Source organism: Polistes fuscatus, unplaced genomic scaffold (assembly GCF_010416935.1).
Source record: "Polistes fuscatus isolate 324 unplaced genomic scaffold, CU_Pfus_HIC Scaffold5, whole genome shotgun sequence".
In the NCBI taxonomy this organism is placed as follows: Eukaryota; Metazoa; Arthropoda; class Insecta; order Hymenoptera; family Vespidae; genus Polistes; species Polistes fuscatus.
This window is the reverse complement of record NW_025113129.1, coordinates 9,330,476-9,345,314: the sequence shown is the minus strand read 5'-3', so window position 1 is coordinate 9,345,314 and position 14,839 is coordinate 9,330,476. Positions and strand designations below refer to the sequence as shown.

Genomic DNA, 14,839 nt, shown 5'->3' with positions numbered 1-14,839 from the left:
AATAATAATGAATTATAATAAAATAAAAGATTCTTTTCAAATTATTACATGTATATATTGTTGGAAACTTGTACGGAGTCGCTTACGCGCTTTCATTTTTGGTCATTTGAATTATTATTATTGTTATAATAATAAAAAAGAAAAGCAAAATGATGATAAGTAAATATTGTAAACGAATTTTCGAAAGAATAACGGCTGAGAGTGTGTATTCGCCAAAACGAGCTGACTTAAAATACATAGACACATATATATACATAAAACAAGTGTGTGAAATTTAAATATAAATAAATAAAGTTTGAAGTATATTTATATATATATATATAAAATATACGAAAATAAAAGCCACGAGGAGAAAAAGAAAAAGAGGAAGAAGGAGAACGAACGAACGAAGATTAAAAAGAAAAAGAAATAAAAGAGAGAAAACAAATTTGTATTACGAACTACGTACGTAAACTAATTAAAGTGCACGCAAATACGAGAGACAAGAAGATATACGAATAGGGTGACTTTAGCATAAACATAAAAAAGTAAGCAAAAAAAGAAAGAAAAAAAGAACGAATGTGAGAGAAAAAGGAAGAAAAAAAATTCGAAAAAAGAATTAATGCGCGGATAAAAGCATACCAGAAGCGAGCGCACCGCTTCACCAACACATACATAGATATAAAAACATACTTACTACATAAACATACATGCATATGCATGTTTGTACACCCAGCAACGAGAAGAGAACTCGAAAGGGACTGGAGGCCTTTGCTACTCGGTGTGCTGCATATATATTGTCGGTATATTCCCATAAATTATTTCATTGAAATTAAATCCCTCTTTTCTTGGTAATATCTCAGTCCTAAGTTTCATTATAGATTCATATGTATATTCATCTATTACATAAGTCATTTATTTATGATGAACTATTGCTACACAACTGCAAATTCATTTCATGATAAATGTAATCATGATTTTGTAAATATGAATCAATTGATTCAAAAAATATCTCTTAGTATTATTATTATAGTTATGAATGATGATGATGATGATGATGATGATGATGACAATTATTATTATTATTATTATTAGTATTATTATTATTATTACTGATTGAGAAAAAACATTATTATTGTTCATTCTATCTCTATGTAAATATGTAATTGCCTAATGCGAATAAAACCAGAGGATATATCACTGCATAAATCACAATGTTATTGTTCCCAGACATACAAATGTTCTTACATAATGATTATTGTATAATTAATATTATTTATTGCTCGTATAATTGACATATCATTCACATACAAAAAAGAAAAAGCTATTGGTTTAATTTGAATATGAAAGATCCCAAACATTGAATATTTCATCCTCAGTCATAGGCCAGAGTTTTTTCAACAATGTCCAGCCATTTTTTTGAGTGGTAAGAAGATATTTATTCTTAGAATCGTTTAAATAAGAATAAGCACCCATCACAAGACTCTGGCAGATCCTAGCACAAACACTGACCTTGAGAATCTTCTTCTCCAAAACCGTCAATTTTCTAATACTTTGATACCCCTTGATCACGTGTTTGCATTCAGCAATATCTTTACTTTCAAGTAACATATAACAAATAGCTATAGCAAGTTCGAATATGAGACATGTTTTTTGCGAATCACCGAAATCGATGATCGCAATAATGTCGGTCCCATCGTCGTTAATTAAAATATTTTGTTCGTTCAAATCACCGTGTATCATGCCTTGTTCGAGCATCGGTACAAATTTAAGGACATCATTTTCAAAAGTACGAATTACTGCGCTAGCCAATTCTCTTTGAGTTTCATCCGGCACAGCGAATACAAATGAGTGAAGTTTCGACATCAATATCAACATCCACATACTTTTGTGATGTTCGTAAGCTGGATGATAAAATTTGGAGAGTCTTGTGTCCAGATCGGCTGCTAAATGTCCGACCTTAAACAGCAATTCCTTGCTCAAATACTTCACACGATTCAATAGTTGACCTGGTTGATATACGAATAGTCTTATCACGTAACTTTCCTCGGATTTGTTAATCTTCTCCGAAGAATAATATGCACCAGTTAAATTTTTAACAGGAATTGGACATTTGAAATAACCCTTCAAAAATATCAACATTTCGGTTTGCGCTTCTATCACCTGGGTATTCCGGGAATCCAATAAATTTATGATTTTGAAAACATATCCGTGTTCACTGATTTCTGATATATAAGGATTATTATGTGATTTTGTACAATGTACATGATAATTTCTATCGTCGTAAGCGTTCAACTCGTTGATGTCCGTCACTGTAATACCATAAATCTTGAATAACAGTTCGATGGCTGTTTTTTCGTTCATATTTGGACGTATACGTTGACCAGGTGATAACAACGTGTTAGTTTTCTCCATTTTATTTGATCCTGTTATCAAATGAATATAATCAGTGATATTAAACAATTTTTATGTATTTAAATTGTAAATATCTCAGTTATTTATGGCCTTATGGAAAAAATAGACTATTTGAAAAATGATAAGATATGAAGTAATATTGAAATAATATTTGTTTAAGCGGAATATGTTTATTAATACATTAATGTATGCAACACAAATTCTCTATAAAAAAAAATTAAAAAAAAAAATAAATAATGGAAATATTTAAGTCTTCCGATTTAAATGATACACTCTATATATTTATATATTGCTGAAAAAAAAGTACTGTCACAGATTACATTTGCTTATAAAATTCAGTGGAAAAAGAAATCTATAAAAAATACAATTGTTTTGGCTGTAAATATTTTTTTATCTATTAATTAATCTTATCTATTATTAATCTTATCTATTATTAATCTTATCTTATCTATTAATTATCTTATATTTTTTATCTATTAATTAGTCTATTAATTAATATTTTATAGAAATTATTTTTTTTATTTTGTATCTATTTAATTTCCATAATTGGTAGATCTAAGAGATGTAATTTATAAAAATCAATTAAATAAAAATTCTTACACCTTTTACAAATTTTTGTCATTATAGAAAAATTAAATCAGTACTAATACTTTAATTCGTCACTATATAAATATACACGTATGCTTTATATCAAGTATAATAGATCGATGAGCATCCAATGAAAAATCAATCGGTTTATGCTTTTATCACTTCGTAAGAAAACATTGAAAGATAAAGGGTTGGTGAACTCTCTTCACAAATATCAATGCATAAAACAATTATAGTATCAAGAGTTACTATACCTATAGTTAAATATTAAACAAATTATTTTCTTATTAAGAAAAAACATTAATTTTATATAAAAACCAATTAGAACGCACCTCGTATTCCACAAATATCGATATGGTTTAATAACAAATCACTAGGAAATCGGTAATATTCGTGTTAAAAATATAAATATATATAAACGATACAGTGTGTCAATACGACGTCTTCATTCTTAAAAGGGAAGAAGTCGTTTAAAAAGTTAAACGACAATCGTCTCCGACGCGGATGTAATTCATACTGTGTAACGTTGTCAGTCAACAAGAAAACGAGAGGGTACTACAAACCATGTCGACAACTTCTATTCACATATCACTTAATCGTACGATTTACTTTCCAAACCTATAGAATTGTTTTTTTCAATCGAGAATATAAACAAAAATTTCCAACGTTTTATTGTCTTTAGCTGATAAAATTGTGAATAAGAATACCAAAAATAGAAAAAGAAAAGAATTAGTAATTTAAAATCTTTGCTACAATTATGTTAATTATTTTTATTGTTAAATCAAATATTATTTTGATATATTAACTTATAAATTATTTTTTTCAACTTTATTGATATAATTTATTTAAACGTATTTGATTATCACCGCGTATTTACTTACGATTCTACACATAATTTGATTTTAATACGATTGACAGTATTGCGCATGCTCAATAAATTGCATCTTACTTACGACTCTGCACATAATTTAATTTTAATACGATTGACAGTATTGCGCATGCTCAATAAATTGCATGTTATATTCAAAGTCACGAAAGTTTACCGCCCGAATCGTTCATTTCCGTTAGTTTCTAACCTATATGAATGGATTCATTATCGTGCACTTAGAATTATTATTTATTAGAAAAAAAATATTTATATATATATATATTTATATATATTTGTATATAAGAAAAGACAAGATATATTTGCAATAAATTTCTTATCGTCTTTAAGGTTTTTATAGATTTTCAAAATGCCGACCATAGCCGTCAAACGAGATTTATTATTTAAAGCGCTTGGAAAAACATATTGTAAGGAAATTACTATGGTTGTCCTTATCTCTTTTATATGATTTTTCTTTAATTAAGTACTTATTTAAAAATCATATGGCGGACATTTAAATATTATTTCATAACAAATATTTATGTTAAGTAATTGTTGAAAATTTTGCATCATTCGATTCCATGCATTGTAATTTCATGAGGATTAAATAATTCATCTTTTAATTTTAATTAAGCAGTGATTATTTAATTGCAGCTGAAGAAGAATTTCAAAATGTATGCTTTGAGTTTGGTTTGGAATTAGACGATGTGGTAAGAATTTCAACTCGCTGTTAATCTATATAAAACTTTAAGGAACAAATTTTTTTGTATGCGTTGTTTCTTTTTAGACTACAGAAAAACAAATGATAGCAAAGGAACAAGGTTCTGAGCAAAGTATTGGTGCATCGGAAGAAATTATTTATAAAATTGATATTCCAGCTAACAGATATGATTTATTATCCTTAGAAGGTCTTGTAACAGGATTACTAGTATTCTTAAATAAGTAAGTAAAAGTTCATAAGATTTGTTGGGATTGGTCTCAAATCAAATAAAAAGAAAGTGTAACTTCATTCCTTTCGTAGGAGTCATGTGCCACACTACAAATCAATAAAACCAACAGCACCGGAAGAAATTGTAATGAAAAAAGAAGTAAGTATATAAACTATTAAAAATCACTAATAATGAATAAAATAAAAAATTCTATAGTCATATTTTAAAATATTCTAGTGTTTACAAGTGAGAGAACATTTAGTCGCTGCCATTTTACGTGGCATTACTTTTACGCAAGATTCTTATAACAGTTTCATTGATCTTCAAGACAAATTACATCAAACTATAGGAAGAAAACGAAGTATTGTATCGATTGGTACACATGATTTAGATACTATTAAAGGACCATTTACATATGATGCGAAACCACCAAATTCTATTTGCTTTAAACCACTTAATCAAATGAAAGAATATACTGGAACGCAAATAATGGAGTTGTATGCTGTAAATATCTTTTGGTAAAAAAAAAAGAAAGAGAAAGGGAATTAAGAATTATTATAAAATATTCTTATTTTTGTAGCATCATGTGCAACTAAAGCAGTATTTACCAATTATAAAAGATAGTCCTGTATATCCTATAATATATGATAGTAATGGTGTTGTATTATCATTGCCACCCATAATTAATGGGGATCATTCGAAAATCACTCTTAATACTAAAAATGTATTTATTGAATGCACTGCAACTGACCTTAACAAGGTATATACATATGTTTGATCTGATACAATATAATATAAAACATTTGAATAAAAGTTAATAAATATTTCAGGCAAAGATTACAGTAGATACTATAGTTTGCGCTTTCAGTGTATACTGCGCAAAGAAGTATACAGTGGAAAGTGTAAAAGTAATTTATCCAAATAATAAAATATATTATCATCCAGAGTTGAGCTATCGTACAGAAGAAATAAATAGTGAAAAAGCAATAAATTATATTGGAATCAAGTAAGTTTAATTAAATTGTATGATTATTAATTACTCTACTATATTATAATAATATAATTTAGAAAATCTCCAGAAGAGATAGCAAAATTACTTTCAAAAATGTCGTTAGAAGCAATGGTAAAAGAAAACGATAATATTGTTATCAAGATACCTCCAACGAGAAGAGATGTTTTACATCCGTGCGATATTTACGAAGATATAGCCATTGCTCATGGATATAATAACATAGAAAAAACATTTCCACAAATAAATACTATTGCTGTAGAAGTAAGTAATACACACACGAATTAATAAATGTTGATCGTTTACTTAACAAAAAAATATTTTATGTATAAAAATATATTTTCTAATTTAAGTTCCCTCTCAATAAATTATCGGATCAATTGCGTGAAGAATTAGCACGTGCAAGTTTCACTGAAACGTTAACATTTTCATTGGTAAGTTAAATGTAGAAAAACTAATATCATAGATGATTAAAAATAGAAAAGATTATAATTAAAAATATACAATATTACAGTGTTCGAGGGATGATATTTCAGAAAAATTGGGTTATAAAATAGAGAATGTACCAGCTGTTCATATAACTAATCCAAAAACCTTAGAGTTTCAGGTAAAATATTTTTAATCATGCATACAAGCAAATAAATATTTTTTTGTTGTATCTATTATTTGTTGTTATATAGGTTGCACGTACAACTTTATTACCAGGATTATTGAAAACTATAGCAGGAAATAAAAAGATGCCGTTACCTTTAAAATTATTTGAAATTTCTGATGTTGTTTTACTCGATACTACAGCAGATGTTGGTGCACGTAACAAAAGATATTTGTGTGCAGTGTATTATAATAAAATTGGAGGTTTTGAGATAATCCACGGTTTACTGGATAGAATTATGCAAGTATTAGAAGTACCGCAGAGCACAGATAAAAAAGATACTGGATATTATTTACGTGCAGCAGATGGTAAAACTAACTTTTTGTAATTAATCTCTTATTTAAAAATATCTTTAATGTAATATGATATCTGCTTATATACAGATCCAACTTTTTTTCCGCAAAGATATGGAGAAGTAATATATAACAACAAAGTTATCGGCAAAATAGGAATTTTACATCCTGATGTACTTACTAAATTTGAGTTAAATTTACCATGCTCTGCATTAGAGATTGATATTGAACCATTTCTATGAAATGTTAAATAATGGCTGTACTTATAAACAGTACGTATACAACAAGTAAAACGAAACAAAAATGACAAAGTAATTTACATACCTGATACTAATCAATACTGTTTTGTACTTTCACTGTGATCTGCAATTAACTTCAACAATAAAATGCGTTTTTAAACACTTTAAACTAATGGCTCCATGACAAACAAACATAACCTTGAAAAAGTACGTATAAAAGTAAATAACTACATAGTTTCATCGTAAATTATTCACTTAATTTGGTATTGTAAACAATTTCATAAATTATAAATATTATTTTATAATAATAATATAAGTGATTAAAAATAGTTAATTGAATTTTTCTAATTATATTTTGTTCAATATTCAATTTGATAGGCTTAAACTGGATTAACTATTTGACATCTTTCATAAATATGTTTTTTGTTTAACATATTACAAACGATTGCATTAAAATGATTAAAAATTATTTTTCATATCAGTATTAAAATAAAAAATATTATTTATTTATATAAACAAAAATATTACCATGGAAAAAGACTAAATTTGAAAATATTGATTTAGTAAAACAACAGTTGGTAGGCCTAGTTTGGTAGAATATTCGGTGATATTTTGAATATTGATTAATTTAACGTATACCTCAAAATAATTGTGTGCTTTCTTCTTGATTTTATATAATATTGTTTTTAGTTTAAAAACATGATTAATGCTTCTCATAATTCAATTTATTGTGAAAAAGGTAAGCTGATTGACAAATGAAAATATTCTTCTATTTTATTTTTAATTAAAATGTTTTACAACTATTGCTTCTACGTAATGTTGTTGTGTATTTATAGGTAATAACAGGTGTTATGATATTTTATTATATTAAATAATACTAATTCTTTTTACCTTTTTATTAATGTTTATAATTATTTTAACGTTTATTTATATCTGAAGTAATAACAATAAAATTGTTACAATAATAATAAATATTTAGTTCAATTTGTGAAAGTGACAAGCAGGTTGACAATAGTTTGATTTAGTATACACACAAAATTACTATTATTATTGTGTCATAGTGTATATATATACATAATAAAATATATTAGAGAAATAAATATTATAAAAATATATTTTATTACAAATAGATAAATCCATCATTCAAGATAAATCACTAAAAGAAATTATTGAAGGAAATGATGTTCGCAAAACAGCTGAAGAAATGGATAAACAAAGAGAAAAGACACTTGCTTATGAATACCTATGTCATTTAGAGGAAGCAAAAAAGTAATTTGTTATTATACTCATTTAAATTAAAACATTATGCATATAATAAAGGATTTATTATAAATTATAACGCTGTTAAAATTATATTTTATTTTTTTTTAGATGGATAGAAGTATGCATAAAAGAAAACCTTCCTCCAACAACAGAATTAGAAGAAAATTTAAGAAATGGGGTTTATTTGGCTAAATTAGGTCATTTCATAGCTCCAGAAATTTTTCCTTCACACAAAATTTATGATTCCGATCAGCAAAAATATCAACTTAATGGATTACAGTTTAGACATACTGATAATATTAATTACTTTTTACAATGTCTTCAGTCAATGGAGTTACCTTTTGTATGTAAACGTTTGTATTTATAAATGTTGAACGTTTAATATAAAACAAAAATGAATGTATTTATATTATTTATATTTTTCCAGACATTTCAACCTGAAACGACAGACATATACGACAAGAAGAATATGCCACGTTTAATATATTGTATACATGCGCTTAGTACACATTTATTTAAACTAGGAAAAGCACCTAAAATTCAAGATTTGTATGGAAAAATTAACTTTACAGGTAAATAGGTTCTTCTCTTGTTATTTTATATAATGGAAATGTTTTAATCGAATATCAATTTTACAGATGAAGAAATTGATGCTGTCAGTAAAGAATTACGCAAATATGGTATTCAAATGCCATCGTTTCAAAAAATTGGTGGTCTATTAACTAATAGTATAGCTGTGGATGTAGCTGCACTTCATGCAGCAGTAATAGCTATAAACAAAGCTGTTACTGAACAAGTAAGATTAAAAATTATCATATAAGTGTATTTGACCTTTAAGCGAATTAATTTTTTTATTTATTATTAAATTGTGAATATATAATTCAAGAATCAAGTTTTGATGATAAGTGCTTTACAAGACAAGGCAGCACAGTTAAATAACATTTGTACTGAGTATGCTCAAGATTATTTGGAAACTTTATATGACGCAAAAGATAGTAAAAGACAAGCTGCGCTTAATAGAGTAAGTTATATTCCAAAATATTTTAGATACTAATAAACTTACAATATTGAAGTAATTATAAAATTTATGTTATATTATATTTTTTTATAGTCTTTGAATGACAGTTATGTACCAGATGCATATGATGAACTATTAACTCAGGCAGAAATTCAGGGTCATATCAATCATGTGAATGGTATGCTTACAATTTGTTTAAATATATTTGTATATATAAAATGATATGATATAAACTAATGATCATTGAATTGTTGTAAATAGTTCAACTAGCAGGGGAAGATATTGTTGAATGTATTCAAAGCAATAATGACAGACTAATCATAGCCTTAAAAGCACCTGCATTACATTTACAGGTAAGTTGCAGAAATATTTTTTATTCAGATTATTAAAATATTTAGATTTTTTTAAATTTATTTTTTAGAATATCACATCTAGCAATATAGAAGTTTATATAGAAAAAATATCGAAATTAATAGAAAGTCCTGAATGGAAAAAAAATTATCCTGAAATAAATCATCATTGGCAGCATTTACTTCAAAATACTATTGACTCAGTGAATGATGAAGTACTTACATTTCAAAAACGTTAGTACCCTCTACTGATATTTATTTAAATGAATATTAGAAAAATATATACACGTTATATTTACTTTTATATTTCAGGCAATGAAGCTTTAAGATTTTTAAATGATACTTTACTGGATGGTGGAGTAACCGAATTTTATAAGGCTTTAAAAAATCCATATCTTAAATTAACCAATGTAGATAAATTTGCCCTGCCATTATATTATGAAGAAATGAAAATTGATCTTATGGAATGTGGGACTGACCTTACATACAATGATATAGTTGTTAGTATTACAGTATTATCAGCGATAGCAGCAATTTCTAAAGCAGTGGATGAAGGAGATGCATATGCAGTTTACGACGCTCTCAAAAATCCGGATGCGCACGTTATGAACTTAATTGATGAACATAAAATGAAATATTTTTGTGCGTTAGAATCAGCACGCTTGCGAAAACTGTCCAAACGCCGCATATTATGTAATTTATTAACGTATAATGATATACAAGACTGCATCAAAATTTCCAATGAACAATATAAACAAGGTAACGAACTAATGCAAACGTTAACAAAATTGAATGCGGCCTTGGCTGATAATAATCCATATGCTGTAACTGAAGCTTTCGCTAAATTAGAATTAATGTTACGCTGGACGTTAACTTCTATGGATCCTACACATGTTTACAAATTGCTGAAAAATATTGCTTCGAATAAAAAGACCTATCGTCGTGACTTATATTTGTCAGAGGTGGAGATGGCAATGATTGATATCGAAGTAGCAGACATCAACATTGAACGTTCAATCGAATGGCATGCTAAAATTAATGATTGTCTGGATCAGGGTAATCTTAATGGTTTTATGCGTCAGAGTATAATGAAGGAATGGCTAGCACTAGATTCAGATGAAATTAAACAGAAAAAGTTTGATATATTTTGTAATTTAAGAAAACTAAAGCTTGAAAAATATCATTGCCCATTTGTTACATTCATTGAGAATGAAGAAATCGAAGCATATTTGAATATAAAAGAACGTACAGTCACATGGGATATACCTGAAGATTTATCAGAAACTCATTACGTCACTGAGAGTGATGCTGAGTATATAAAGAAATATTATCCAGTGGAAGATCTGCATAAATACTTAGTAGTTAAAGAATGTATGATTATTAAAATGCAAGCTCGAATTCGAGGATATTTATTACGTAAGAAATATAAATTAAATAATTTCAATAACAATAAAATAATAAAAATACAAGCATGGTGGAGAGGTATATTGCAACGAAAACGTTATATTGCATTACTCAATCAAATACATGCAAAAAATTATTTATTCTCTTGTCAAAATAATACCACTAAACTAATGAAGACTGAATCTATTGATGTGCTAGACATATATCGAGATTATGAACCACAAATCATAAAGATCCAGGCTCTTTGGCGTGGACGAGCAGCTAGAAGAGCTTTCAATTCTTTATTACATATGGAAAAACCGCCGTTTCCTGTGGTCAGACATTTTTCTGCAATTTTAAATTTCAACGCCCAAGATTACGACAAGGATTTACAACTACAGCATCTAAAACACGAAGTCGTTCAAATTATAAGACACAATCAGAACTTGTCGCAACAATTAGACAGTATGGATATTAAAATTGGTTTATTGATTCAAAATAGAATAACTTTGCAGGATGTAGTTACGCATGGTAAAAGTTTGGAAAATCTTGCGAAACAGAGAAATAATAAGGATAATAAAAGTTTTGGAATATCGGATAATTTGTCAACACAAAAAGGATTGAAATCGTTGACTAAGGAAGGCCGTAAAAAACTCGAGGGTTATCAACATTTATTTTATACGTTACAAACTAATCCGTCATATTTATCTAAATTATTATTTTTATTGCCACAAAGTAAAACAAACAAATTTTTACAAAATGTAATTTTGACGTTATTCAACTTTGGATCAAATATCAGAGAAGAATATTTGTTATTGAAGCTTTTTGGCAGTGCGTTACAAGAAGAAATAAGATGTAAATTTCAAAAACCGTCTGAAGTTGTTACTGGAGATCCGTTGGTATTAAAATTAGTAGTGAATTATGCCCGACAATTAAATGGTCAACGAGCATTAAGACAAATAGTTGGACCCTTAATAGAAAATATTATATCTGACAAGACTCTGGCGATAGAAACAAATCCTGTGGATGCTTACAAATGTTGGAGAAATCAATTGGAAATGGAAACTGGTGAAACTCAAAATCTTCCATATACCGTATCTCATCAAGAAGCATTAACTTACGAACACGTAAGAAAAAGATTGAACGACAGTGTTAATGTGCTAAAAAAAACTGCGTTAGAATTTTTAACAAAAATAACCGAATCCCGTAATTTAATACCTTATGGAATGTTGTATGTGGCTAAAGTATTAAATGATACGTTAAGAGAAAAATTTCCAAATAGTCCAGAAAAAGATATCTTAAAAGTAGTTGGAAATTTAATTTATTATCAATTTATAAATGCTGCCATTGTAGCACCAGATGCTTTTGATATTATTACTTTACCAGTTGATAGAACGCTATTGAACGATCAAAGAAGAAATTTAGCTTGCATAGCCAAAATATTACAATTTGCTGCTTCCAAAAAAGGAGTAAATATCTTTTATTAAATTAATGTAATATAAATCATTTTTTTTTATCTGCAAACTATACATATTAAATATTTCAGTTTGGTGAAGAAGCTACGCACTTGAATTGTTTGAATCCATTTATCATCGAGTGTCACGAAAAATTTAAAAAATTTTTCCGATATTGTTGCCAAATAGAAGACCTAGAAGAACATTTTAATATTCACGAATACACAGAAGCTACGCTCATACATAAACCAGAAATTTATATTTCTTTACAGGCAAGTAATAAGTAAATAAATAATTAAAAAAATATTAAAATATAATAACAATATAATATATGTTACAGGAAATTTGTGATACACATTGTCTAATGTTAAAATATCAAGATCAAATAGCACCTGACCCATTAGATCCGCTTCATGATTTACTAGAAGATTTAGAATCTGCGCCAACCGTAGCATCGTTGTTAGGAATATGTAAGAATAATGTAATGAATGAATTAAAAAAAAAAGAAAAACATTTCAAGAATTTATTTATGTTTAAATAAATTCAATATTTTTGAAATGATTTTTAGCTGATCCAATTTGCGAAGGAAATTTGGCGAGACTCGGCAAAACAGAAGTGTGTTTAGTGCTTACAAATAAATTTCAGATTCCAGAAGATGAAGATACGAATTTAAGTAAATTATTTATTAAAACCAAAGAGCTTTTGGTTTCTGTGCTTCAATTTTTAAAGGGTCCGACGTTAGTCGATGCCTTAGCAATTACATCTCCTGTAGACAACAAAATATTGAACACTTCAAAATACAGTACTGTGTCACCTATGTTGAATATAAGTCATAAAAGGTAATAATTTTTGTTTGCTTATTTTATGTGATTATTTCTCAATGAAATAAAATAAATTTTTCCTTTTTTATTAATAGTTCATCATTGAATGATTGCAAGTTTCAATTATCAGTATATCTAAATAAATTACGGCTTGGAGGATGGGTCAGTAAGGAAGACGGTTATCAAAATATTATAACAGCAGTTGCAAAAGATCTTTGTAATAAGGGAAAATATAGAATCAGAAGAAATAACGAACTTAAAACTTTACAAATGACTAAACAAAGTTTAGAAGAAAAAACCAGATATTATCAAGAACAAGTCGAATATTACAATAAATATATACAAAAGTGTTTGGAAAATTTACATACTGGAAAAGGGTAGATACATATATTACATATAAGTATAAATATATATATATCATCACAATATTAATAGTTGAATTTTTATTAAAGTTAAAATGTTAGAAAGTAATTAATGTTGCAGATCCATTCGAGCATTACACATGGCACAAAAAGATCATAGGAAATTGAAATCTAAAATGACATTAAAGTATTCAGCTGCGAAATTGCAAGAGAAAGGTGTACTCTTAGAAGTAGATGGTCTTCCACTTTCTCAATGGAAAAACGTCCTTTTTGAGATAAGTCCTACAGAACATAATGGCCTTTTTATTGTACATTGCAAATTTATGGGTGTAAACATGGAAAAGGTAAATATCGATATTCAAAAATTACTTGAATTACAATACGAAGGTTCGCCGATAATGGACATGTTTGGAAAAGCCAAAATCAATGTCAATTTACTTTTGTATTTGTTGAATAAGAAATTTTATGGTAAAATCTAGAAAGTTTGGATAAACAAAATGTAATGAAGAAGTAAGTGATTTTATAATTTGACGCATTGTTTTTTTTCTTTTTTATAAAAATTACATGCTATATATAAATTATAAAAAAAAAAGAACAAATGAGACCAATTTTATACGCGTTTCTTAATTAAATATTAACATAATTATTTTTTAATTTAATTGTAAGAATAATCAAACTACTGCCATGTAAAACTAATTCAACACGTTCTTTTTTTTCTACTCATTATCAAACTCTTTATTAATATGAGAATTTATACTTATACTTTTCTATTATAACTTTTATACTTTTTCTATTCACAATATATATGCACGCCTGCTCAAGTCCGATTATATACCTGTTAACCTGTGTTATAAGGGTGTATATATCTACAGGTCTACTACCTTCGTACAGTGATACCACATACATGATAAATTATCTTTTTATAATAATATATATAAGTGTACATACGCAACACTCAACAGTAATAAATTAAGCAGCCCATGTACATAATTAAGAGATTAAAACATTTTTGTATTATGTTAAAAAGATTTTTTTTTATAATAAATAATTTATAATGAAAGCAAAATAGTAATTTAATGATTAATAATATAAACGATAAGTTTTTACAAATCATTGCAAATATATATACAAATTCCTCCTAGAAATATGATTAATAAGTGAACAGGTTTAATGATTAATAAAAAAATTTAATAGAGCAAGAGCCCGTGAGTGCCAGACC

General features: G+C 27.2%; 3 protein-coding genes across 8 annotated transcripts; 2 read left to right on the top strand and 1 right to left on the bottom strand.

Annotated features, from left to right (window-relative positions):
• Positions 1-1,174: 1,174 nt before the first annotated feature.
• On the bottom strand, positions 1,175-7,142 carry LOC122522052 (hydroxylysine kinase). 3 transcript variants are annotated; one of them, XM_043642846.1, is made up of 3 exons: positions 3,315-3,491; positions 2,995-3,236; positions 1,175-2,405 (listed from the first exon to the last, which is right to left on the bottom strand). In XM_043642846.1, exon 3 carries the CDS (start codon positions 2,392-2,394, stop codon positions 1,312-1,314), a length of 1,083 nt encoding a protein of 360 aa, XP_043498781.1. In that variant the 5' UTR covers positions 2,395-2,405; positions 2,995-3,236; positions 3,315-3,491; the 3' UTR covers positions 1,175-1,311. The 3 variants fall into 3 exon arrangements, with proteins under 3 accessions (XP_043498781.1, XP_043498780.1, XP_043498779.1); XM_043642845.1 differs by lacking the exons at positions 2,995-3,236; positions 3,315-3,491 and adding an exon at positions 7,055-7,142; XM_043642844.1 differs by lacking the exon at positions 2,995-3,236 and having other exon boundaries at positions 3,315-3,490.
• On the top strand, positions 3,517-7,138 carry LOC122522051 (phenylalanine--tRNA ligase beta subunit). Of its 3 annotated transcripts, XM_043642842.1 has the most exons (13): positions 4,028-4,045; positions 4,199-4,275; positions 4,502-4,557; positions 4,635-4,789; positions 4,869-4,935; positions 5,014-5,280; positions 5,357-5,536; positions 5,607-5,782; positions 5,845-6,049; positions 6,139-6,219; positions 6,300-6,392; positions 6,466-6,745; positions 6,821-7,138. In XM_043642842.1, the coding sequence occupies exons 2-13, from the start codon at positions 4,218-4,220 to the stop codon at positions 6,970-6,972; spliced, it is 1,770 nt and encodes a 589-aa protein (XP_043498777.1). In that variant the 5' UTR covers positions 4,028-4,045; positions 4,199-4,217; the 3' UTR covers positions 6,973-7,138. The 3 variants fall into 3 exon arrangements, with proteins under 3 accessions (XP_043498778.1, XP_043498776.1, XP_043498777.1); XM_043642843.1 differs by lacking the exons at positions 4,028-4,045; positions 4,199-4,275 and adding an exon at positions 3,517-3,580; XM_043642841.1 differs by having other exon boundaries at positions 3,964-4,275.
• A 355-nt stretch (positions 7,143-7,497) lies between the features above and the next one.
• Positions 7,498-14,646, top strand: LOC122522048 (ras GTPase-activating-like protein IQGAP1). 2 transcript variants are annotated; one of them, XM_043642837.1, is made up of 15 exons: positions 7,499-7,708; positions 8,100-8,238; positions 8,341-8,575; positions 8,660-8,804; positions 8,871-9,028; positions 9,119-9,253; positions 9,344-9,428; positions 9,512-9,603; positions 9,672-9,834; positions 9,913-12,452; positions 12,530-12,709; positions 12,778-12,907; positions 13,006-13,276; positions 13,354-13,635; positions 13,742-14,646. In XM_043642837.1, exons 1-15 carry the CDS (start codon positions 7,669-7,671, stop codon positions 14,097-14,099), a joined length of 4,953 nt encoding a protein of 1,650 aa, XP_043498772.1. In that variant the 5' UTR covers positions 7,499-7,668; the 3' UTR covers positions 14,100-14,646. The 2 variants fall into 2 exon arrangements, with proteins under 2 accessions (XP_043498773.1, XP_043498772.1); XM_043642838.1 differs by lacking the exons at positions 13,354-13,635; positions 13,742-14,646 and having other exon boundaries at positions 7,498-7,708; positions 12,778-12,918; positions 13,006-13,218.
• Positions 14,647-14,839: the final 193 nt, after the last annotated feature.

Bases quoted from the DNA above. Each gene is read 5' to 3' on its own strand.
- LOC122522052 (XM_043642845.1), bottom strand. From the start codon at position 2,394: ATGGAGAAAACTAACACGTTGTTATCACCTGGTCAACGTATACGTCCA.
- LOC122522051 (XM_043642841.1), top strand. From the start codon at position 4,218: ATGCCGACCATAGCCGTCAAACGAGATTTATTATTTAAAGCGCTTGGA. The intron at 5,281-5,356 runs GTAAATATCTTT...TTATTTTTGTAG, and splicing joins AAATAATGGAGTTGTATGCT to CATCATGTGCAACTAAAGCA. The intron at 5,783-5,844 runs GTAAGTTTAATT...AATATAATTTAG, and splicing joins ATAAATTATATTGGAATCAA to AAAATCTCCAGAAGAGATAG.
- LOC122522048 (XM_043642837.1), top strand. From the start codon at position 7,669: ATGATTAATGCTTCTCATAATTCAATTTATTGTGAAAAAG. The intron at 9,029-9,118 runs GTAAGATTAAAA...ATATAATTCAAG, and splicing joins ACAAAGCTGTTACTGAACAA to AATCAAGTTTTGATGATAAG. The intron at 13,636-13,741 runs GTAGATACATAT...TTAATGTTGCAG, and splicing joins AATTTACATACTGGAAAAGG to ATCCATTCGAGCATTACACA.